General features: G+C 41.4%; 3 protein-coding genes across 4 annotated transcripts in view; 2 read left to right on the forward strand and 1 right to left on the reverse strand.

Moving 5' to 3' along the window:
* Positions 1-138: 138 nt before the first annotated feature.
* cenpv (centromere protein V) lies at positions 139-2,090 on the forward strand. Its single transcript, XM_049016926.1, has 5 exons — positions 139-243; positions 432-527; positions 922-991; positions 1,144-1,258; positions 1,403-2,090. Exons 1-5 carry the CDS (start codon positions 212-214, stop codon positions 1,534-1,536), a joined length of 447 nt encoding a protein of 148 aa, XP_048872883.1. The 5' UTR covers positions 139-211; the 3' UTR covers positions 1,537-2,090.
* Positions 1,924-23,979, reverse strand: pigl (phosphatidylinositol glycan anchor biosynthesis, class L). The gene is made up of 7 exons (XM_049016925.1): positions 23,637-23,979; positions 23,404-23,503; positions 11,080-11,170; positions 8,123-8,190; positions 5,275-5,306; positions 3,340-3,473; positions 1,924-2,731 (listed from the first exon to the last, which is right to left on the reverse strand). The coding sequence occupies exons 1-7, from the start codon at positions 23,938-23,940 to the stop codon at positions 2,603-2,605; spliced, it is 858 nt and encodes a 285-aa protein (XP_048872882.1). The 5' UTR covers positions 23,941-23,979; the 3' UTR covers positions 1,924-2,602.
* A 536-nt stretch (positions 23,980-24,515) lies between these two features.
* ncor1 (nuclear receptor corepressor 1) overlaps positions 24,516-26,031 on the forward strand; it is a 57,186-nt gene continuing 55,670 nt past the window's right edge. For both annotated transcript variants that reach the window (XM_049016899.1, XM_049016900.1), the window contains exon 1: positions 24,516-24,659. The gene's annotated coding sequence lies outside the window, so the exon portion shown is untranslated. The remainder of the gene's footprint in view (positions 24,660-26,031) is intronic.

The raw sequence follows: 26,031 nt of genomic DNA on the forward strand, positions 1-26,031 counted from the left end.
CAAGACATATTAGTCACACGACTTCACCCCCAAACCAAAATCGGCATTAGAAACATTTCCATCAGGAACATTCCTGAACATTTCGAAACTTGGTATGAATCATTTACACGTGCAGGGAGCGTCCATATGGGGAGCGTCCACATGACTGGAAATGACGTTTATGGGGGCGGTCTCCGGTAATAAGTCATTTAAAAGTTTATAAGTATAAAATATGGAGGTTGCAATGGAGGGAAACGAAAAGAGGTAGGTAGAAAATACCTAACTGTACCGAATACATTAGAACAAGAATTAGAATCTTGATTTGTCGAATTCTACTGTCAAAATACCAAATCTAATTCATATATACAAATGGGAGTAACTACACGCATTAATGTAGTCTGGGACAGCAGCGATATGTTTTGCATATGACCTGTATATTGACACTGCAACAGTGCCTCCGGTCTTGTGATGCATACCGGTGGATGCCATTGCGGTGCGGTCCGTTTCCAGGTATTAACTTCCCCGGATCTTCTCGTCTTCAGTTGCAAGTGAGTTCTAGTCCGTCTTCCGTAGCTAATTTTATCAGTTACAGAGTACTGACTTAATTTCATTACGATTGAACGCCTACATGCCGCATGCCAGATGAAATACTTAAAATGCAGTAAGTCACATATAAGTGCAAATATTAAAAACTCAAGTATCAAACTTGATACAATAACAAATACAATAACGGGGCTATTTAAACAGCAATTAAAAACATTACCATATATATAATATATATATATATATCTCCATCCTTTGTTTAAATGTATAGATGGATTGGTGTACTCCGTTGATCCTGACTGGGAAATTCCTTTGCACATGCCATTTCATAACCAAAGCACATTTCTTGCTCACAAATTGTATATAAAAATGACTGATTCCTGCTCCCTCCACAAACAGCTGCAGCATTTGCACCAAGAAACAAAATCATCATTTCATTGTGCCAAGCTCTCACTTCACTCTTCTACAGGTGAGTGTCTTGGTGGTTCATTTTACCCCCCATGGTCACATCTTTGCTGACATGTCTGATGCCAGGAGTATGAGAACATGCTGACTGAAAAAAACTTATACACCTTGTTTGCTGAGCTGATCCTGAGAACTTCTTTTTCTATCACAACACAGGGCTTGGAAAATCTAACCACTTATACCTTTAATACTAACACTGCGAAGCATACCTTCTGCAAGACATGTGGAGTTCAGAGCTTCTACACCCCACGATCTAATCCTGATGGATATGGTAAGAAGGACAAGGCGGTGAACCAGGTTACCTAGTGCATCTGCCACTGGCAACATCTGGTGGTCTGAAGGGGTACAAAGCCTCTTTCTTAAGGGAATGGTGCGTGGTAGCCGAGGTGGGATTTACAGGCTTGTACCTTCTTAGGTGTGGCACCCCATTGCCTGGACAAAGGCACAGTGCGCAGCATCACCGTGGAGAACTTTTGTGGAGTGAAATGGGAGGAGAGCATGCAGAATCATAAGACCATCAGAAACATGTCCAAGCCTCTACCTGAATGAACCTTCTTCAAAAGATCTTAGGCTCATCAGCTGAATAGTCAAATGGGTCTTTTATTATGAACAGGTGTCCTTGTATGCACTGTGGCAATGTTGCTTCTGGAGTTCTGGAGAGTCTCTCGGTGTTCATGAGAGCTGCTTCTGTTATTCCGGATCACATCAATGATTGGGGCAGGGTGTGGCTCAAGGGGGTTGGCAGAGTTTTATGTTTTATTTATATATATATATATATATATATATATATATATATATATATATATATATATGAGAGAGGCAGCTAGCATGAATATTTGACAATAAATATTTTGGTAATTTATGGTACTACCTTAGGGTAGACATTCATCATTTAGGTTTTATGTTCACAATGACACGTGATCTGTGAGCCTCATCAACCTTTACCGAAACCAAGCCCCCCCACCAGTGCTTTATTGAACCTCTGTGTAATTACAGCTTGTACATAAATAGCATTGTAATTGTATGGGGGTGTAACAGTGTCATATGATTCGGTATGTTTATATATAGACAAAGTCATTAAATTTATCTGATGAATCTCTTAAGTAATTTTACACATTGCTTTAACCAGAATTAGAAATTTAAGGCCTTAAAGATTTATTGCAAAAAAATACTTGACCCATTTGTAATTTCGCTGTTTTTCCTACTTTATCGTACATGTTAAATGTTGTGTCATGTGAGGCACAGTCGCATTATGATGCACACTCTTGTCATGTGACACAGTCACGTCAAATCACGATTATGATGCACACTCTTGTCATGTGACACAGTCACGTCAAATCACGATTATGATGCACACTCTTGTCATGTGACACAGTCACGTCAAATCATGATTATGATGCGAACTCTTGTCTTGTGACACAGTCACGTCAAATCACGATTATGATGCACACTCTTGTCATGTGACACAGTCACGTCAAATCACGATTATGATGCACACTCTTGTCATGTGACACAGTCACGTCAAATCACGCACAATGCTGTGGGATGTCACAACACCAGGGTGTGTTACAGAGACGCCTCGTGGGCTGGGGCTCCCAAGTTCGAGGATCCACAGCTACTGGCTTTTCAGGTCTTTCTCCTTTGCTACGATAACTTGAAATGTGTTGATGAGCATGTACCGGGAGAAGAGCAGGTAGAGGTGGCGAAACCACAGTAACTGGCTGCGGTGACGAAGCATGGCCGCCTGCGGTAAGCATAGAAGAGAGGTGTCATGTAAACTCAGCTGGATGTCCACTGGAGCATGCTAAGCTAATGAGCATTAGCGCGTCAGGCCCTGGTTTGATTAAGGAACATCTGCCAGGGTATGATGTGTGAATGCAATCCCTATGGCAGCTGCATACAACTTCACAGTGTCTGACTTGCTAAAATGACAGTTGAGCATGTTGCTAGCACCCTTTCATTACAGAATCATACAATATATTTGTAGAGGGAGAAAAAATAGAAGAAGTATATATTTATAAATAAATGAAGGATCACCTCAGTTTCTGCTGTATCTAAAGACAGGTGTTTAGCTTTTGTTCCACAAAAACTATCCAAATATATCTTGTGATATGCTTTACATGGATGCATGTGTAAACACCCAGACAGTATTTAAGTTATCATACATAAGAATAAATAACATATGTAAACCATATATAAAAAATGTATAGTTTCAGCTTATAGTTGCACTTGCCAGAGTCTGCCAGGCCAACAGGGGGCAGCACATTATCTAAACCACTGAACAATTACCTGTAAAAGAGGAACTGAGCTTGCAAATGCAACATGCATGAGCTCATGCTGCAGCTCTCTTACCCTGGCTCGCCTGTACTGTTTCCAAGTGGCAACGGTGGAGTAGTCTGACGCACGGGTCCAGCTGATGGGCAATTCCAGTATAGAGAGGTACTTCCTGATAATGCTGATACTTTGCAGGGAGAGGAAGCAGCATCCTGTTACACAGGGGAGCGAAGAGAAATGGCTGAATAAATTCCAGGGAGTCTACTACATCTGATCAGATGCCGGGCATCTTCATGAAGAAATACTACACACACATACACAAGATCACATTTTTTAGTTGACGCATTTATCCAAAGTCAAGTCAGGTAGATCTTCAATGTCATTTTTAACCATACACAGTTGAGTACAGTACACAGTGTTTCTCTCGGACCAAGGTGCTACATAAATTATCACAAGACTAACACATAACAGCCTAGGAATGTGTAGTGTATAGTGTGCAGAAGCTGCAAATATTGCAGGATAGTGCAAAATATAAAACGTGACGCATAAGTGGCGAATGGGATTTAGGGCCTTGCTCAAGGGTTCAATAGTGACATCACCCTGCCAGCCAATGGATTTAAACCAGTGACCTTCCGATCACAAGTCCTAACTTGCAAAGCAACACACCACCCACAGATATATTCATATGACACATAACCAATCATAGACAAACTATGGCTTTTATCCCCAGCTGAACCTGTGCTCTCTGTCCTGTAGTGTATATTACTTGAGGGGTCAGTGCTGTATCTATGGAAAATTTCTGGGTGTCAGCAGTTTGCTCCATGCAACAAACTGATATGCAAGCAGCTGTTGTTATCAGTGAATGAGCTCAATGTGCATCAATGTGACCTCAAATGTACAAGGGCGGCCTGGGGAAAAGACAGGAGTCAGAGAGTCACCGTGAGAGAGTCCCATCACAGGACAATGAGGCCTGAGCTTACAAAGTGAAACGCAAGGGGGACCGATTCAGCTATAAAAAGCAACAGCAGACCACTGCAAAACACAAGAGCAGCTATTAAATCCTGGGAAGAAAATGGACATGATCATATTTACAAAATGTAATTTACCTATACTGCTAAATCTTTTTTTCCCATATCCCACACACCACAGCAGCCTGGGGTATGGGTGTGCGTATTTATATGTCAGAATATTTTGTGATGGTTACTAGGGAGCTGGTTGGTTTGACCCTAAATGAACTGGCCTATGTCTGTAAGATCCTATCTATGTCTTCCTTTGGTAATATTTATGTGAAGAAAAGCTGGGAGTGCTTATAAATAGAATTTTAAAACTTTATTAGTATGCATAATTAATTCACATAAACTATAAGTTGATTAAGTGTGCCCAAATTCAACTATATACACTCAGGGAAAAAAGTACCAATATGTACCTTTGAGGGTATAATTACTTTTCCCAATGGTCTGCCAGTTGTACCCTAGCTGTTGGGAAATGTACCTTTTAGTCTAATTTAAGGTACAGAAATAGACTCCGAGGAACGTTTTTGTACCATTAGGAGTGCAATAATGTTGTTTGTACCCAAGGGAACAAAACTGTACCAGGGCTGTACCCTTTTTCTATCCACTATCCATCCATTCATCAAACCATGTTGCATGCATTCTACTGCAAATGCAGTGGTAGTGAACAGAAACATATTACTCAGATCCAGCCAGCAGATGGCGCTTTAGCTTAGCTGGTTGATCAGCAAAATTACCTTTTTTATGAATTCGATTTAAAGGTTAATAATAATTTAATAAAGTTAAATTAAAAAAACAGGCGATTTATTACTCCGTATTACAAATTAGTGCACATATCATAAAACTACACATATGTAAGCCATATTATATCTAAAATAACATGAAATCTGAAAAATTCAACTGCTGCATCCAACAATTTTCATTTCACGGTGTTTTGTCAATTAAAAATCAGGTTATTGAAATATGTTTTTTAATTTCTAAAAGTAAAAAAAAAATAACTTACCATCAGGAATTCTTCCACTTGAACCCAGATACCTGCAAAAAAAGAACAGTGCTTTTCCGTAAAATGTGGATTAAGAAATATGTAAATAGCAAGGTCGTGCAGTTGTTATTGCAACACACAAGCCGAGGGGAATGAACCACATCGAACGGCATCCCTAAAGCCACAGAAATCGCCAACAGTCATCCCGTCCCAGGCAAAGTAGCACCTGCCCAGCAGAATAAAAATAGATCTCGTGTGTAAAATCTAACAATAAAAATCTAATTTATATTAAGTCGGCACTGATTATAACACGTTAACATGGCAATCTGCGCAATTTAAACTTTTCATTTGATCAGAATATTTCATCTGATCGCCTGAGAACCGTCCAAGTGTGATAGAGGTTAACATTTTTAAGCTACCGTAGATTTCAGAGACGGAGATGTAAAGGAGTGTCCTGTCTGGCGCGCCAGACCCGCTTTCGGTACCAATACAAGACAGCGAAACGAGTAAAAAAAAAAAAAAAAAAGCCCGGCAGCTGGTCTTAAAGCCCAGGGGCAAGAAAGGAGAAGCTCATTACGGACTGCACTATGGTTGCGGCTCGTCCACAGATGCATACCAAGGCTGTGAGACACTCCGTAAATATTGTGACAGCCATTTATTTTTTCCATTTGCAGAGTTTTTTTTAAATCAAATAATTATTTGCAGTTGAGGAAACGCTGTACCGCGGTAACAGACATCAAAACCAAAAGTTGTTCTGCGTTTTGGTCAATTAATTTTCGTTCCCCCATTATCCAAAAACTAGCTGAATTGTAACAATGAATACTTAGCTGGAAAAAAAGTTATGTACAAATCGGTAAACCTTTCACAGACTTCACAGACTTTCAATCCGCAGTTAAAACCAAACAAGGCAGGGAACAACTCAGGACGGGAGGGCCAGCCCATCACAGGGCACAAACACACACACACACACACAATTTAGTAACTCCAATTAGCCTCAGCGTGTCTTTGGACCGTGGGGGAAATCCTGAGTACCCGGAGGACACCCCACGACGACATGGGGAGAATATGCAAACTCCACACACATGTACCAGGTCCCAGAGTTGTGAGGCAAAAGAATTAATTCATTAATTCTTTTTGCGTAATGGGATGGCTCACTTGTGTCGCCGGAACCACCCTATTTCTGCGTTAAAAATGTCTGATGCAATCGCAAAGCAAGAGGGCAGATGCACGTCTTCCCCAGAGCTGCTTTGCATGTATATTGGACAGCACTTACGACTATTAAGTGCAAAGTGCATCTTCTCCTGCCACATTTTGCCCTTCCACTAGACTTTCCATTGATATGCTTGGACACAGGACTCTGTGAACAGCCAGCCTCCTTAGCTATGAACTTTTGTGGCTTACCCATCCTATGCAGGGTATCAATGATCTTCTGGCCAGTTGTCAAGTCTGCAGTCTTCCCCATATTGAACCTAAGTGAAGCAATTTAATGACACCTGGGGAAACCTGTGCAGGTGCTTAGAGTTTAGTAGATGAGTTGCGTGTGACACTCAGTTTAAAACATTCATGCCCTGTAAAATTTGGGCTGATGTCTTCACAGTTTTCTAATTTTTTGAATTCCTGTTTTCCTGTAAGTACTTGAAATCATTTAAGTTGTGGGCCCTGAATCTATAATCTATGAAAGTTTAACGTTTTGAATGGGATTATGGAAATAAATAAACTTTTCCATGATATTCTAATTTTTTGGAAAGGGTCTGTATGTGTGTGTATATTATATATATATATATATATATATATATATATATATATATAATAAGTATTTGACCCCTTGCTGAATTCTTAAGTTGACCCATTAATAAAGAACTGAGAAGTCTGGTATGTTTATTTAACAGGAAAAGATAGATAATTAACAAAACAAGCAAAAAAAAAATCATTATGTAACAGTCACAAACCAATTTGTCATTTATATAGGGAAATAAGTATTTGATCCCCTACAAGCCAGCAAGAAATTAGGTCAAGTACATGTGCACTAACACAGCACAAGTAATACTTAATTAAGTATTAGCAGATACCAAGCCATGTACCGTGATTTAATGGCACTAATTTGTTAAATAGTATTCTTGGGTCACTAACCTGTCTACGTCTTCAACCTTGCCATGCCTACTGTTAAACACGGAGGTGGAAGCATTATGCTTTGGGGGTGTTTTTCTGCCAAGGGTATAGGACGGCTGCACCGCATCGAAGGAAAGATGGACGGTGCCATGTACCGTAAAATCTTGGATGAGAACCTCCTCCCTTCAGCCACACCTTCAGCGGGTGGGTCTTCCAGTAAGACAACCACCCTAGGCATACGGATAAGGCAGCAAAGAAGTGATTCAAGAAGATTTTTGGAAGTAGCGCAACTGGACAATATTAGTGACTTGTGAATAAGCCGGGGTTCAGGTTTTGGGACGATGGCATTACGATCAAGAGTTTGTGAGATCCGCGAGACAGAGAAGATTAGTTGTAGTTACCCCCCCCCCCCCCCCTTTGCTGTTCGAAACAAAAGGGTTCCTGATTGAATGAGACAGAAGGACATCTAGCTACGATGGAGCTGCTATTACAGGCATGTGTCTGTGGGGGGCGCCATTTTGGGGAACAACAAATAATTAACAAATGCTGCAAGATGTCAGGATGGACTAATGTTACTGATTTGTTAAAAATGTACAGGTGAAAGTGTCTGGTTGGTGAAGCGCAGCTACAATATGTGGATTTTTGGGCATGATGGCATGATAGCTTTTGGGGGGAACGACTTCCCCAACAATATATTTTGTCAGCCCACATAGCCACCAGCAGACACATGGAGAGATGTGTGGCTAGATGGTGATATTACCTGAGTGCCTTGTAGATTGCAATGTGGTTGGCATGACCACTCACTCCGCAGATATCAAAAGTCAGCACCTGTAAATATAGAGTATCTTAGCAGGGGATGCTCACATGCATAATATTTATACATGGTATTTGCTTTGTTCATGTATTCACAAGGCACTGGAATATCCATCCATTTTCAATAAAACTGCAATTATACCAGGACATAGCAGATAAGAGACAATCAAAAAGGTAAATCACAAATATATAAAATGGTACAAGAAACATGTAACGACGAGACATAAATCCAACTTTAATGTATTTTTATATAGTGCCTATAGGTGCTTCATATGCCTATGATTACATCCTTTATAGAGATAATAGATGAAATAGGGAAAAGGGGAAGAGTGAAAACCTGAAGGCAATGGAGGTGAGGAACCTGCCCCCCCATGGTAATACTATGGAAAAAGAGAGAGTGGACCTGCTTGTTGGAAGCAAGGTGTAAACTGTGGTCACAGTCAAAGCCAAACCCCATCAAGGAAAGTGTGTGAAGGATGACATACAAGGAAGCGGGGATGTGCCGGCAGGGCCTGCAAACGCATGGAACACTGCCTTGGCAGTTCCCAAGCAGCTTTACGCTTCCCTCACAAACTAAAACCAGGGCAAAAGTGAAAGCCAGTAAACAAAGGCAAGGCAGAGCTGTACTGGCTCCCACTTACTATACAAAAGGGCAACATGCTTGCTTGCAAGAAAAAAAAAAAAGATTTAAAAAAATGTAACACTTTGGCATCAGCCCTATGCCAGTAGGAAAACTTTTTGTACTGCAATTCTGGATTTGAGAATCTAAGACTGGGGGGGGGTGGGGGTGAATGCATATTCCGGAAGTGTCAGCTGTAGCCAAAGTAAACAGGAAATTAAAAAGCTCCCTGGGGGGGTTGCTTAAAGGGAAACTTAATCGACAAGGGGATGAAAAAGAAACATACAGAGAGTGTGTGGGAATGACCCACATGCTGAAGTGCCTGTGTTTTTGTCACAGTGAACATCTGCAAAAGAAAGCAGGAGTTGGCATTTGCATCCATAGAATTCCCAGAATTCTCTTTTTTTATGTATAGACACTGAGAGAATTCAACAGTTTTGCAGTGCCAGCACATACATGTACACAGAGCCACGGAGGGGAGCAGCTCATAGACTGTCTAACAGGTCCATAGGGTGCACAAGGCATAGCACAGAAGCACTAATCGCCAACAGCTGCACACTAATTGGTCATTTTGATTGTAATCCAGGAAGGAATACATGTTCTGTTATGTTGTAATTCTTGATCCCACAAGGCAGGAAATGACTGAAGTGGGTTTGCCCAATAACAAAAAAAAAAACAGTAAAATGTTTGAAGGCTTTTCCAAAGAAAGAGCAGTCAAACCGGTTTCAGTTGGTCAAAATTTGTCCGAAATCCATGAAACCTTAACATGAAAAGATATACTCCTTAAGAGTTTTTGGGGGGAAAAAAATCTTCATTTGGAAAGAATTATTCAACAACCATCTAAAGGTCATTATGTGAATACATAATTCTGCATGTGATTATAGAGTGGAAATGGAAAACAGATCGGAAAACAGACATTATCTGTTATCTTGTACAATAAAAACAAACTTACTGGCCAGCATTTGTAGTACTTTTGCTGTAAAAGTTTCTGTATTTCTTCCCAAATGTTGTTTACAAGACCCCAGTACAGTGTCTGCCACAGCAGCAATTTGCTTGTGGAATAGGGCATGTTCAACATAAGGTTTGGAAACATGTTGTAAGAACATTTCGTTGGAGGATTCTGAGAGGCTGATAAAGATCTCTGAATAAACAAAGAGAAGAATGTTCAAACTGGGATGCACGGTCAAGTGTACAGGCTGTTAAGCAGATGTTTTATGGTTAGGTGTGTGTGGACTATGAGGCCTCTTAGCAAATAATTATCAATAACTGTCATCAAGATAAAACTATTCAGCTGTCAACGCCAGTTTTACACAGATATTAGATGCACAAATACATTGTACATTTAAGATATCCATGTGGATTTTATTCCTGTTATGGTCAGCCTCTTGATAATAGAGGAGCATTTTCTGAACATTAGCCATCATCATTTTATCAGAACATTGTGCTGGAGGTCTTTTCTGTTCATAGACAGAGCCACACATGGGTGAGGGACACTCAGAGCAGGGAGGCTGATACAGGCTGCGTTCGTCTCCATAAAAGAGGTGCAAACAGCTTCTTATTGAGCTGCTAGTTTAGAGGCTAGCTGCACTAAGCAGCCCCAGGGCCCCGGTTTTAAAAAATAAACGGAAAACTGAAGGAAAACAACTTGCTTTGAAACTGAAGAAAACTGGAAAGACACCAAGTCCAAAGAAATCCTATAATTATGCAATTTCTATTTATTAATTTTGTTGGAGTTTTGTTGGATCGGTCATCTTGTACTTAAAGGAGAAATCCACATAAAACACATTTTAAAAATCCACAAGTTCTTCTTGATGTTTACTGGAGTGGGAATATAAATTAAATAATAACGGCCATGCAATTAATATTTCATGTTTTGTTTTCTAGTACACGGTTCACACCAAGGGTTAATGGAAACCAGAACACATCCAATTAAAAACAAAGAAAAGTCACATGCAGTTGAAGTTTCCTTTTAAGACATAAGAAATCTTCTAGTGGTGATCTTAGTGTCACTTTTGGGTGTGAATCCCTTATAATTTTAAATATATTCAGCCTGTTCCAGAGCTAGTAGCCTGGAGGCTAGCTGCGGACACAATGTTTCCTTCTAGAAAGCATCCATATTTCATGTTGTATGACACCCCATTGCAGATGAAAATGTCACTGTTACTGAGATGTATAATTCCTGATGTTATACCTTCATGCCATCTGCTGACATCGTCAGGTATGTGTCTGGACATGGAAGAGAGTGCATCAGAACGAACCACATTCACATAAGCTTTTAGCCTCACCAGGTTGATGGAACTTTCTTTAACTTGCTTCAGGACCAGGGAGGAGATGAGCTGGATGCTCCATTCCACAGCAGGACTATCCGGAAGTTCTCTGAAAGATGGTAGTGTTCAGTATACAACCCAGAACGGTCTGTAGAGTGACAAGAAAACTCTGAGCAGGATCTCAGGATCTCATACTGTTCCATTACACTAGTAAAATCAGAAGTCATTATAAATGCAGACTTTTGCAAAAAAACAGTCAAATGGTAGGACCGACCAGAAATATATTTTGTCTCGTTACTGGGGTAAATCACCAGCGAGGATCTAAGACAGGAGAGGCTCAGAATGTAGTGTCTAATCGTGTTATATGTCACATGTTATCTACTGGATGATGCAAGTAAGAATTCCTTTGTACCGTTTTACCAATGGCAAATAAACAATCTTGAATCTTGGAGCCATACATCAAACAGTCATCATCCTTCTGTCATTTTTACCCTCACTGTATGAATTGTTCCATGTAGTGTGTTCAATGCTTTTTGATTGTTCTGAAGTGCTGCAGAGGTTTGGCTGGTCTGAGTTACAGCATCCTGGCTCCACTGAGCAGGATCCCGGTTCTCTGCCCTAGTGGTGCTATTTTTGGCCCATGTTGCTTCTTTAAAAAGATGCCTTCTGTGGCAGATAAGGCCGTTCTATTCAATTAATTACATTGAACACAGTTATTGTTGGGGTCTGGGCAGGTCAATCAAAAACTGTAATTTCAAATTGGCTTATGGATTTAAAATTATTTCACAGAATTTAGCTCCATGCAGTCACACTGTACTTTTACATAATGTAGTAGTGTTTCTTGCATGTATGGTGAACATGAAACTTCTTAAAAGTTGGGATAATCAACTGAACACATTGTTCATCATTAATACCCTATATTATTTATATATATATATATATATATATATATATATATATATATATATATATATATATATATATATATATTAAGAAGTTTCATGTTCACCATACATGCAAGAAACACTACTATATTATGTAAAAGTACAGTGTGACTGCATATATATATAGCACTTTGAAGACTACAAGGCTGTAACTGCTGCAAATCATTATTTCTAACTTTGTCAATGACTATTTCCTATTCCTCGAGCTATATTTTTTATTCAAACTCATTTCATGTATGTTTTTTGTGACCACAAACTTTTGAATGGTAGTGTGTGTGTATATATGTATACGTATACGCATTACCAGTACTACCAATTTATGTTGCTGTGTCTCACAGATCTGTAAGTGCATGAGTTCTTTTCTTCCTTACTCTTGCTCATTCTGCCCCCCCAGCCAGACCCTGACATTATGTTCCAAAACACGGTCTTTGATCTAGAACTATTTCTCATTCTTGTACATGATTTTCATGGTAACACCAAAATGGCCGCCTTTTGCCTTTCTTTTTCTCTCTTCCTGCTACTTTTATTACACCCTTCTCCACTCCCACCTCCAAAATAAACCCTCTTTCTTCTTCCTGTCCATGCATCACGCGCTAGTTTGCAGGCCTGCCCCAGTGCAGACACCCGGTCCAGCCACTGCCTGGTGTCCATTGAAATCCTGCAGCCAGTCTCTGTCCGCTGTTAGTTGTCGGCTCACCCTGCATGCCACCATACACGCTGCCCTTTGCTCTTGCCCAAGTTCAATGTGTGTGTTTTGCGGCATCAGCATGGTTACCAGAGTTCACCACGACTCAGACGCTTGGACTCCTTCCAGAGGTTACAGGATAACACTTGTTTTGGATCGCGAGATCACTTCCAAAAAAGCCTGTAGCTATGGCTAAAATGATGGCTAACTGTAGGGCACCACATTAATAAACTTGCTGTGAATCAGATGAAACCTTTTGCTTGGTGCATTGATTGTGAGCCTGAGCTGTTCCACAGCATTCCCAGACCATGTCTTTCCTCTCCTAACAGACATCAAACAAGCATTTAAGAGCCAGCCAAGCGTGTCCGAGCTGATTTGGACAGGCTGAGGCTGTGTTGGCCACAGGAGCCAGAGGCTGGAGAGGCCACTGTAACTGCTTGTCATCCACATCCACGCTCTTTAAAGACGGACGAAGTACCCAACAGTAACAAAGCAGAACTGGCCTCGCTATTCTGGCTCTTTTGTACTGACTAACTGATTTTAGGGCTGATGGCATCCTCATTAAAATCATCAGACTGTGTAAAACCTCTTTAAAAATGAGCTGGTGCACAGAAAAAGTGCTAATGATTTTAGAAGACAAGACGTCACCTTTGAAATAAGGTTAGATGGCAAAAGCGTTTATCTGGATATGCCATGTTGGTCCTATATTTACACACACACACACACACACGCACATACACACACTCACAAGAAGCATCAGAATTTCAACAAAGCAACTGTTGAAACAGCAACTGGGGGAGGGGCATTTAGACTATTTCACTCTAGCGGTGCTGGAGAGTGATTTGGCACCGAGAAGGTTAGAGGTTAAAGGTCATGGAGACACAGGCCAAGGTCAGGGGGCCATTGGAAAGATGAATGATTCCAGCCACAGGACATATCAAGGGTAAATGGGGGCCTGGAATCCCCACACACACACTCCCGCCACAAAGAAACGGCGCTGGGGTGCCTGTCTGAGAGTGTGATGGATCAAAGCACAAATCAAGCTCTGGCACAGCTATGGGGTCACCCTGAAGATGCTGTGCTGGGGGGGTGGGGTCAGACAGTTCATGTTAATAAACCCCCTGCTATCTATGCACAGAGCTCAGATTAAAAGCAACTGCAATTACGCCCCCCCCCCCCCCCCCCAACCATGTCTTCCTCTCAGTAGGGTGCTTCGGCTCCTCCCACCCTCTCAATACTCAAAAAAATAGAGGCAAAGCAAAATTCTAGGTGACTTGTTGGGTAAATTTTTAACTTTGGTATCCAGGCCAACACAAACACCAGGGACTTCAACTTCGATAACAATTGCAAGTGTCAGCAGGTTAAACTGACGTTTTAAAAAATATATCAAAGATACTCAAGGCTTAAGACAAAAACTTGAGTTTTGGTGAGTACCGCTGAGTAAAACTGCAGCAGACATTCTGGGCTGAACCCCCATGACGCAGCGATTACGAGCCGTTAATCTGCACAACACAGCATGACACACTAGCCAGAACAGCATCAAATAAAAAAAGGATCTTCTGCACAATTTCAGCACAGTCTACAATCCTGTCTGAAGAAAACAACCTTACGCACACTTCGCCTTTTCTGTTGGGTGAAAAAGGCCTATTACTTCAAATATCAGGCTAAACCCCACACAACTTATTAGAGGCACAATGTCACAGTGGGCCTGCATTCATAGTAGGGTACCGCAGGGTTCAATTTTAGGACCACTATTGTTCCTAATTTACATTAATGATATTGATACCAATACATACAGTAAACTGGTTAAATTTGCAGACGACACCAAGGTGGGTGGTGTAACAGATACTGATCTAGCAGCGGAGAGGCTACAATGGGATCTGGATTTAATTAGCGACTGGGCTGATACCTGGCAGATGAAAATTAACATAGATAAATGTAAGGTAATCCATGCAGGGAGCAGAAATATAAAATACAGGTATTTTATAGGTTCCACTGAAATAAAGGTAGCTGATTACGAGAAAGATCTCGATGTGTATGTTAATGCTTCAATGTCCCACTCTTGCCAGTGTGGGGAAGCAACAAAAAAGGCCAATAGAATGTTGGGTTACATCTCTAGGTGTGTGGAGTTTAAGTCAAGGGAAGTGATGCTACAATTATATAATTCCTTGGTAAGACCCCATCTAGAATATTGTGTGCAGGTTTGGTCACCATATATAAGGAGGACATTGCAGCCTTGGAAAAGGTACAACGTAGGGCTACGAGAATGATTCCTGGTCTTAGAGGAATGTCTTATGAGGAGAGGTTAGCTGAGCTGATTCTGTTTAGCCTCGAGCAAAGGAGACTAAGGGGGGACATGATCCAGGTATATAAGATTCTAACAGGTCTAGATGCTGTTCAGCCAAATGGCTATTTCAATATTAGTTTAAATACTAGAACTCATGGCCGTAAGTGGAAATTAGCGGGAGAACATTTTAAAACAAATTTGTGGAAGCACTTCTTTACACAGCATGTAGTTAGAGTATGGAATAGTCTTCCTGCTAGTGTAGCGCAAGCTAAAACCCTGGGTTCCTTTAAATCAGAGCTAGATAAGATTTTAACAAGTCTGAGCTATTAGTTAAGTTCTCCCCAAACGAGTTTGATGGGCTAAATGGCCTGTAAATTTCTTATGTTCTTAACTTAAACATTGCAGGAGGTCACATATTAGTAATTATCTGTCGTAAGCTGTTTCTTTTCTAAACTGAGTTGCTTACTCAAAGTTTACTAGGCTAACCTAGTTCCCATTGTAAACTACAGACTGCATTTGAAAATGATAAAGGAACAGAAGTTACAACAATAGTCTGTAGCTGACCTTTCTTGGTTTGGGTGAACAGGGAATGTGGACTTAATGGATGCCCTCCACAGAAGCTTTGCTATGGTAACAGTGGAAAAGGCCCTGAGTAAGCCTGCAGGCCCCGCCTTCCCCCACTTTGCATATTGGAATTTCCTCCAGGCATCTGAAAGCAGTTGTTGAACTTTGGTCTACTGGACCGTCTCTGGCTGACTGACGGTGCTCGGTTTGTCTGATCACATGGGCCAGGGGCCTTAAAACCTGTCCGGCTGCTGTGCCCGGTCTCCGGGTATGGCTGAAACAACATACCGCCATTAACCCTGGACGGCATGGGCTGCACGCAGGTGCGAGACTCCAGGAACATACTATATTCGAACATTTAAGAACACATTAACTTAAACACAGAGAACTCCCTGAAAATGCAGAGTGGTCACATGCTCAGGGTAATCACATGACACAGACATTTACTAGGCCTTCCCTGGCCAGAATCCTCTTAGCCCTCATGCACTGATACCCCGATTGGTAAGATATAAGACTTTGCCCAAACTGATATTTGACACATGCCATCAAACAGGGGTCTTATACAAAACCATTTCCTGTTTTCTGGCCTATTTTCTTATGGATTCTCTTTCCATCTGTTTCCATGGATCACTTAAAGGAAAACATGGCCACATACCAGGGTCAGCACCCTGAGTGCCACCACCTGCCTCCGTTTACTATTTTTGCCCTCCGTTTCCAATAAATAAATCTCCCAGTGCAATTTATTTCTGAATCAATGAATAATTAAATGAGGTAGGAGTTCTAAACCAGTGAGAAAACACTCACCCACTTCCTTATCTGATCTGATCACCATCCACAGTTCATTGAGACCTGCATGGTATGTCACTCATGGTACTTTAGACCCCCCCCGAGGGACCATAGTAGCAATACATACGAGTTTACATGCTTCTCCGAACCGGCAGTACGTTGCAATGGGAGTCTGTGACCCGCACACTTCCCTGAACCCGAATTGCACTGGATATCTGTGTGCCGCATGCTTCCCTGAACCCGCACTACGTTGGATGTCTGTGATCTGCATACTTCCCTGAACCCACACTGCACTGCACCAGATTCCTGTGACCAGCACACTTTCCTGATTCTGCACTGCACTGGATGTCTGTGTGCTGCATGCTTCCTTGAACCCATGCTGCGCTGGATGCCTGTGACCTACGCATCTCCCTGAACGCGTATGCTGTGATCCACGCACTTCCCTGAACCCTTGATGTGTTAGATATCTGTGATCCATGTGCTTCCCTGAACCCGTACTGCACTGAATGTCTTTGACCCGCATTCTTCCCTGAACCCACCCTGCGCTGGATGTCTGTGACCCATGTGCTTCCCTGAACCCACACTGCGCTGGATGTTTGTGACCCACGCGCTTCCCTGTACCCACACTGCGCTGGATGTCTGTGACCCATGTACTTCTCTGAACCTGCAATATGCTAGACGTCTGTGTGCTGCGCGCTTCCCTCAACCTGCACTGACCTTGTGACACCCTTGATTTGTGTTTAGACAACAGATTTGTGATAAAAGCTGAAAGGGGGTTATCATGATGCTGAGAGTAAATAACACCTTTCTTTGAAAAAGCCAAAGAACTGGTGGGCGAGTCACATCAGGACAGCTTGGCGGCACTGGAGCATGGTCATTTGACAGCTAGTCACAAAGACCCATGATGTTCTGGGGCCAGCTTGCTGTGAGTGTTATAGCCCTTTTCAGCGGTGCAGGAAGGGAGAAAAAGAGTGGATGGCATTCACAACCCGGACCCGGCACATCTTGGGTTTTACTCCCATTTACTTCCCTTAATGGGGGCTTTCCTACATCAGTCAGGTACTAGCCCAAGAATTAGTGTACTGCAAAATCACTGTAATAATTCACGCAAAAACAAAACACTTGATGTGTTGAATGTTTCTCAGATCAAGCACCAGTTTGAAAAGAACAGAACCTTTACAAGCTGGACAATTACAGCTCTGGAGAAAAGAATGGTGATGTCAGTCCTAAATCAGCATAAGCACAGGCCAGCTAACCAAGAACTTAAAGCAGCCCGTTTAAGTGCTCCACCTGTGTTTTTCCTCTCCTGATTGATAAGAGGTTTTTAACAGTCCACTGTTGTACAAAAATATAGACCGTGGTGTAATATAGTGTGTATATGTGAATATATTAATATATATACACTGTATATTTATATATAGTGCATAGCAGGCTATACACTGCTCACACTGTGGCTGTATTTCAAATGAAAAGACCCAGCAGTGATGCCTGTTTTCTGCTGGGATATTTGGACACTATGAAGGCAGTTGAAGTGTACGGAAAATACGTATCAACAAACAGGTCGAAGGGAAATTTAAGGTGGATATTAGAACACAGGAGCCATAAGCAGCCTGTTTTTGGCCTGAAAATGCTGCCAAACAAAGCAGGGACGGGATGGTGGGGGGGGGGTTCACAGTAACCTAGATTGCCGCGTCTGTGAGAAATGCTCCTTGCTGGGAAAGGAGGATGTCGGATTCGGATGTGATCTGGGACAGGGTAAACAAAGCGGGAGATATGATCTAAAAGCGGTGGAGATAATGGTGGGCAGGAGGCCACAGGCTCCTGGGTGCAGACGCTGGATACATGGCGGGAAGGGAGACAGAAGTGGAGGAGCGTCAGGGACGTGGAATGTCATCGAATGGCTTAAAGCACTACCACTGCATTATTTGGCAGCCGGGCGGGTCTCCCCACTGCACTGTGTGATAAAACACGACACTCCTTCATAAGGTATCATAGTAAAATGTGACACTTTAAATGCTTCATCTGCACTGATATGCTATTCCCGGCTCACAATATAAATCTTAGAGGCACGTAGGAGAAACAAACAGGTTTTTTTGCTGAATAAATTACCACAACCATTGTAATATGTTATTATTAATATTTAGGAATGACATCCTATTTCGTTGAAGAAAACACAGGGGACATTCAATCCAGGGTGTCCCCTACCCTGTGGCCTGTGATGTGATGGACTGGTATCCAGTCCAGGGTGTCCCCTGCCATGTGGCCTGTGCTACCTGGGGTGGGCTCCAGGCCCCCTGTACTGAATAAGGAGATATGGAAAATGGGTAGTATTATTGTATTACTATAATTCAGTGATATTTTATTGCCCCTGCCAGAGTCACAATATCTATTCATAAAGTGTTTTACTGGTCATTAATAATTTAAAGGTGGAAATTTACCTCAAACTTCGTTTGTCTTCTAAGGTTAATCACTGAGACGATGTGCCTCCTTAAAACTGATGTTAAATCAGAATAGACAGAGAGACAAGCCCAGGAACTTATGGGACGGCCTGCTCGGATGCACTGCCAGTTACGCAGGGTTATTACAGTGAGCAGCGGCCAACAAGCACTCAGCTTTCGAAGGCCTGCTAGAGGCAGCCCACCGCTTGCAACCCCACACACAGACAGCTGTGTGTTCCCAGAACCATGAGGACTTCCTAGTATCGTCACAGGGGCCGTTCAAAGCCAAGGTCTGCTGCTGGACGGAGGGAGGGAATCTCATCAACTCTGCCCTCGTTTGGGAGCCAGCCCTAGTCATGTGGCGCGGCCAGCTTCCCTGAATCCACTGTGAAAAACCCGGACAGTCAAGCGCCAAGCAAAACTTCTTACTGAACATAACTTTCATGGCCTGACAAAAATATACTGGACACTGTAGGGGGAAAAGAACCGCGTCTGATGGCAGTAATGACAGAAACAATTCATAGTACATTTAGCAGGAATAACTACAGATAAATATAAATCTCCTGAATGATTCCACATTACGGTAAATAACAGAGACCATGTTCATTCATTTAATAGACCATAGTGGTAGACCATGATAAGGCAACAGGACCTGATGACCATATTCTCATGGGTATCTACAAAACACAGATCATGACCACATCACATGTACAAGACAAACAGTATATACAGACGCTCCTCTACTTACGAACTTTCAGACCTACAAAGAGAACTGTAAGTCCAAATTGTTTTAATCGGGCTCCCGCTTCCTGTCTGCAACATCTTTTTTTTTTTCTGCATGCCAATTCCGCCTAGTACGACTTCTGGCCGCTACTCTGACCGCGCAGCAGCCTAGCGTGCGTACTTTCAGCATCCTAGTTCTTAGTACTTACGTATACCCTTAAAATGATGTTGAATAAAGACTTACGAACATTTTGAACAAGTTGCGAACGGCCGTTCAGAACGTATCTCGTTCGTAAGTAGAGGAGTGTCTGTACCAACATATATACCTATACTATTAAAAAGTTTGGTGAACAGCTGTCCAGGACAAAACACCATTGTAAACAGTAGTCCATTTGACACACACATTAATAGGTACTAATACATGGACAAAAACCTTAACCACTGTGAAGTTAAAGTCATTCAGGGGTAACTGAGAAATGGGTTAAGTCTCATGCTTTCCTTAGCGCGGGACCTTCTAAGGTTCAAGGCACTGCCCAAAGAACCAACATCCTTCTGCCGTTTCTTTCCTGTTCATTCTCAGTGGACCCAATAGCAACTTCCGATAACTGCCAAGGTGCGCTATGAATTTCTCAACTTCTGCGGCATCGCCTTGGCAGGGATGCGTGCGGAGATCCAAAACACGACCAATTAAAATAGAAAACGTGCTGCTGGCAGAGCTGTTCCCCCACACTGCATCTTAGCTGTCTATGTTCTGACAGCTCACAGCTAGTATTGGTGCCACTGGTGAAGTTCACCTTGGATTATTGAAATTTATATGGTCCTTTTGATCAATTAAATTGTGTGTATCTATTCCCAAAATATAGCACTCTTATTTATAGTGACTAGAATGTGAATCATGTGAGATAGATATTTGAGATTTGGGTTTCACCCTGTATGGGGAAGCAGAGCTGCTCTTGGACCCAGAAACAATTCCCTCCCTTGGAAACTAAACCAGCCTTGTTGGTCTTCTGGCTTTTATTATAAGAAGCCCATTGAATCATTCATAATAAAGCACTATGAGATAATTTCCTCACCAGGCAGGAGAACGCTAGCACACCAGAACTTTTCAAACACACCCATTTTTGGTACAACTGCATCATTGAATAACTGTCAAATGCTAGATGTGTTTCCCAGTCTTAATTATGGAAACCTTTTTTTTTACTACATTGCAAGAGTGGATGATTGATATTACAGTGTCAACAGTATCTCTAGAGAGACAAGCCTCTTTTGCAGATCAAAACATTTCCATAAGCTTCACATGCTTACAGTCTACGGAATCTAAGGAATTAATAGCCAAAATCTACATTTGTAAAACTATTACAAGCCAGCTGACCTCCTACCCAATTATTAAAGTACACCAGAGTGCAAGAAATTAATGCAGACGATTAAATTCAGCATGAGATTTTTCAATGCAGAAGGAAGACAAAAAGATGAATCAAGAAATATACTTATTTCACCATCAGTAGCCAGCCTCCCTGGTCTGGTATATCCATTTTTACTGGAGTTAAAATTGGTGCCTTCCTGTACGATGCCAGATTATGACTTGAGGCAATCAATTGGTTGGTGATGGTCAATTACCAAGGAAAGCCAAGTTATGGCAGTAAGTGGGTTCAGTGAACCAACAGGGAGCACTCATCCACCTGGACCAAGAAAGGACCATTGTCCCAGTAAAGTGGTTTGGACAGTACTCTATGGAGCATTCTACCTTTGGGATAATAGTTCATTCAGTTAAAGTTTTGCTTCACTGTGGGTTTAAAAATATAGTACTCGACAGTGATCATCAGCCTGTATCGATTAAATCCTTGGCAACGGCACTTAGAAAAAATGTGTCCCTAATATTCTTTCAATGTTGCCTAGTCTTGCATGCCATATCAGACCTGTTAGCCCCAGCAATCACTGCAGATGAATGTGCCAGCTCTCAGCTAACTGAAAAACATGCAGATACCACCCATTAGCTGTTCATCTCTGCAATAAAAACTGCAGTATGCAATCAGTAACTGACCACAACTACGCATGATGTGAAGAAGCTTGTCCGTGTCCTTCATACTACATTGAAGAATGTTAACTGGCCTGCACTAGGCATTTCAGAGTTGTTTTGCTTATGGGTTTCAGAAAGAGCTCTTTGCTGTGCTGGAGGCTGATTTCTGAAAGGCAAACCCTTTGTTTCCATCTGGAAGGGGGCTCTCCAGCAGAACTAAAGGCACTGATGATACACTTGGGTGGTCTGGACTGGAAGCAACCAGAGGATCTTCTATTATAGGCCTTTGTACTAGGGGCCCCTTGACCTGGACACTCTTTTGGATCAACTTAAAGCCAAGTTCTGACATAATTTATGCTTTTAATTTGTCTGACCCAACTCCGGCCTCTTTAGATCCCCTTTTCACTCAATCTGTCACACGCTTTTTGGATATATGTGTGTGAAACCGTAGCAAATTACTACAGTAGCATTTGGCACAATGGTTTCATAATATTAGCATAAACTTGACCAAAAAATAATAAATCATACAAAATCTAAGGATATCTATACTAGGAAACAAAACCTCTGAAATTTTAAAAAGCTATAAAATTCAGTTCATACTAAGAAAATGAGTATGGATGTGGGTGAAGTATTCGTCATTCTATCAAATTAGGCATTACTCCTGGCAAAGTGATGTCACTGTTGAACTCTTCAGCAGGGCCCCTAACCTCAATTGTTGCAGGTTTGCTGGCTCAACCTGATCCTTACTTGGACAATGCTTTGCATGAAAGCATCTGCTAAATAAATGAATGCAAATGTAAAATATTCATTCCTAGCTATAAAACTAGGTTACTCAGTGTGCAACAAGCACAACATGCACCATAATGTAACACATTTAGGAAGAAGATTTCAGATCTGCAGCCATGTTCCACTCTCCTGAGCGGCTGCGAGAGGCTGGGACTCAGTGATCAGAACAATAAGCTCAGACCTCAGAGAGCATCTTTTAACCAATCCCCCCCGGTGGACTACCACCACCTTATAATTCTTTATGGCTCACAGAGTGACACAGAGGGGGGTGCTGACTCTGAGCCTGTTCTGGTAAGAAAGGAGTGTTTGATTTGTGACCAGCTTACTGTCCGCTCACAAGCCCATAGGTCAGGGGGGGTCGCACTTAGCCTGATTGCTTGTAATGGATGTGGGAAGAGTGCTCAGGGCCCTGAAGGATGAGCCGCTTGCTGCTTCTTCACTGGCTACCCCATAAAACCCGCAAATCCACCATTTATTATTAACAAATTAACTTCTCACCTGCCTATTTACCTATTTTCACATTTTACCTATTTTAATTTGTTCTGATTATTCTGAACTTTCAATTTAACAAAACTGTCTTGGCACACGTTATCTTAGAAAAGTCTCTCGCCACACTATTTTTTAAATAAAATGTAAATCACAGAAAATATTACCAGATCTTTTTTTTTTTTTTTTTTTTTTTGACGGGGGCAAGAGATTTTAAAATAAACCATTAAGGAATAAATCCTGTAGGAAGTGACCCAGATTTCCCGATCCTTTTCTGTGCTTTTCTAAATGTAGAAGGTGATTTTCAAATAAACTTTTGTTCACTTATTGATTGTCGTCATATATTGGTGATTTGTTAGGACGTATGATCTTATTGTGGTTACTTATATACATAATATATAATAGAAGATATTTAATAAACTTTCAGGATACAAAAAGTACTTTTCCATTTCAGAATGAAAACATGGGTAACATTTTAGTTTTATGAAAAGACATAAGACACTTCAGCACTGTGTAAATACTGAGTTGCTTAGTTAGCTTAATTGAACCTGCACAGAGTGCTACATTACACTTCGTTGCTGTATTATAAAAACAAGCATTGGTTTTATAATGCAAGTTGGTCTTACTTGTTATCAACAATGATAACTTGAGAGGATGGTATTCCCAAGACATCACAGCTGTCCAGCAGCTCTTTTTGACGTTGATTACCTTGATTGTAGTAATTACCTAAAACACGAAAAAAATATTAATATGTTTTGTAGTTCGTTCCATGTTTTAAATTAGTAACGTTAGTGATTAAAAACGTAAAGCTGTAGTATCTTATAGGGATACGCTATACTCGCTAAATTCACAATCCTACCTGAAGACAAACATAGTAAATGAACCGAGGCATTTAATTCCAAGAGCCTCAATATTGTTGGTGCGAAGAACATGCATTCATCGTCTGGATGTGCTGTGATCAGGAGTGCTCGAACACCATCGGAAACAAGCTTATTATAATCGGAAGTGTTTAAGGATCGGATCAAGGAAATGTTTCGTTGATTGCTGATCAAACGAATTAAACATTCTTTTCCATTTTTATTGCGACATCGGTAGAAAATTATTTTTGTTAAAATTAAGTACAAAGAAAAAATGAAAAAGATGCTAAGCATAGTTAGGAACATGATTCTCCTTTATTATAAACACGCCGTGTGGCTGCAAACAGTTTTGCAATTTGGGTTCCGCTAAAAACGGTGAGGAAAAAAAATATACCAACTTAACACCAAAGTGAAATGAAACATATTTTTGCTTTTTAATCGGTGTTCGCCTTTAAGTAAAAATGCTTTCCCGTTTATCAGCAGACAAAAATTCTAAATTAATTTGAAATTGACACCACTTGCAGTTTCCTCATGTTGTAATAGAAACTACTATTTTAAGTATTTGCAAAATAAGTATAGGGTGTATTAAAATTATAAGTTTATTACGAGATATTATGTTTAATTATAAATCACAAATGATAAGTGGAGACGAGGTTCTCAAGAAAGTTTGTGGTACCTTTTAGGGATGGTTTTACTGTGACACAATGTCCTATTTGGTGCATAAAATCGTGATGAACTTAAACATCACGGAGATTAAAAATAATGCTATAACTAAACGTCACTTCAAAATTTTGTCATAAAATAAAATTTACTTTGGAAAAAAACATTGCTACCGAATAAATATTCGAATTGCTCATAAACTCATATGTTTTTTCCTGCAAGGACAACTACAGTGCAGTGTGCCGCAGCTCTCTGTCCGCAACATTCGTACAGTCTGTCGTTCTTGGATTTGAAACTTGACTGAATCGCAGCGGCACGGATTGGCGGTTTTCATCCGTTACGTGTGTATTTCTGTGTGAAATGAGGTGAGTGCCCGTCATTTTATTTCCAGAAAAGAACAATGCGCTAGTGTAAATATAGTCATATCGCAAGCCTCCGCGTTGATATGCTACTACGGGCTGGACTCTGCAAGATGGCGCATGGGCTGTGGATGCAGAGCTGAGGTTAGCCAGCTCGCGCACGCAAATGTACCCAACATCTTTTATTCCGTTTGAGGAAAAAGAACAAACAACGCGGACGTCATGTCATGTAACAGCTTATTATTGGTGTCTTAAAAACCTGGGTTTATTTGCGGTCGTGGTGAGCTAGTTAGATTTTTCTGCCTATTTTTTAGGCGCGCAGCTAGCTAGCTAATCCGCTAAAAAGTCCGACAGCTAGGTACCTACACCTTTGAGATTTCGTAAAACAGCTACATGAGAGATTAGCTATGAGGTGAGTATAACGCAGACAATTCGGTTTACGCGAATTGTCAGTGACCGTTTGATAAAACTGAAACATCGCCGGCGTGGTACTCGTAAGCCTGCGAAGTGAAACGGATACGTATCATCGGCCACATTTATTTCCCCGACTTGGTGGTTCCTGTATGCAAATTTTTAGACTACGTAGTGTCTGATTCTTTATATTGTGCTCAAAAATCAGAAGAATGTTATGCTTTCGTTTACTGAGACCCATACGACAAGAAATCATGGTGGGAGGCGAGCTTCAGCTAGTTGGTTAACCTAGCTTAGCATAGCTACAGTACGTTTTCAGACGGTGTGCCGTCTGAAAACCGGACAGTATAAGGCAGGCGATGTGCGACAATTTTTATACCCGTCAGAAAAACGTCGTATTTCTCTCTGATTTACTGTCGGTGCACACGTGTGTGAAAGTGGCCGGCGGTTTTCCCTGAAGTGGTGGCAGGTCATCTCTGCCTAGCTAAGGGAGTGGGGGCATGTTCCAGTTGCGTTCATCTATGCGGGTCTTTGTATTTTATAAAGTTTGTCTGCGTGTGGAATATCGAAGTACTTCTCCTTCGAGTACTGCGACACCCACCAAGTACTACTACTACTGCTGCTGGGGCATAACGTATAACCCCAGGTGTTGTTAAATTCCTAATAAAATTGTTTACTAATTAGATGTATTTCTGGTAAAATGGCACGTATTACAGTTTCTACAATGACCCCTGACACGTTTCATGCGTGTCCTTGAATCTGCGGCAGGTTTAAGCAGTTGTTTTCAGTTTTTCACACTGCCAGCTTCACTTGTCTGGATTTATGGCTGCAATCGGTGTTGTTTTCTAAGACGAATAGACTGTACTGCTGCCAGGCCCTTAAGGACACCTTTTGAAACAAAGTAAGAGTATGCCTAACAGTTGGAAAAACATCTGTGGTCTGCAATAGCTGTCTCACACTCAAATGT

The sequence above is a fragment of the Brienomyrus brachyistius genome, chromosome 6 (genome assembly GCF_023856365.1).
Source record: "Brienomyrus brachyistius isolate T26 chromosome 6, BBRACH_0.4, whole genome shotgun sequence".
NCBI lineage: Eukaryota > Metazoa > Chordata > Actinopteri > Osteoglossiformes > Mormyridae > Brienomyrus > Brienomyrus brachyistius.

Bases quoted from the DNA above. Each gene is read 5' to 3' on its own strand.
- cenpv (XM_049016926.1), top strand. From the start codon at position 212: ATGGAGGTTGCAATGGAGGGAAACGAAAAGAG. The intron at 528-921 runs GTGAGTTCTAGT...CTCCACAAACAG, and splicing joins CTTCTCGTCTTCAGTTGCAA to CTGCAGCATTTGCACCAAGA. The intron at 992-1,143 runs GTGAGTGTCTTG...ATCACAACACAG, and splicing joins CTCACTTCACTCTTCTACAG to GGCTTGGAAAATCTAACCAC.
- pigl (XM_049016925.1), bottom strand. From the start codon at position 23,940: ATGTTCCTAACTATGCTTAGCATCTTTTTCATTTTTTCTTTGTACTTA. The intron at 5,307-8,122 runs GTAATATCACCA...CTTTTTTTGCAG, and splicing joins GCAATCTACAAGGCACTCAG to GTATCTGGGTTCAAGTGGAA. The intron at 2,732-3,339 runs GTAAGAGAGCTG...TGCTTACCGCAG, and splicing joins AACAGTACAGGCGAGCCAGG to GCGGCCATGCTTCGTCACCG.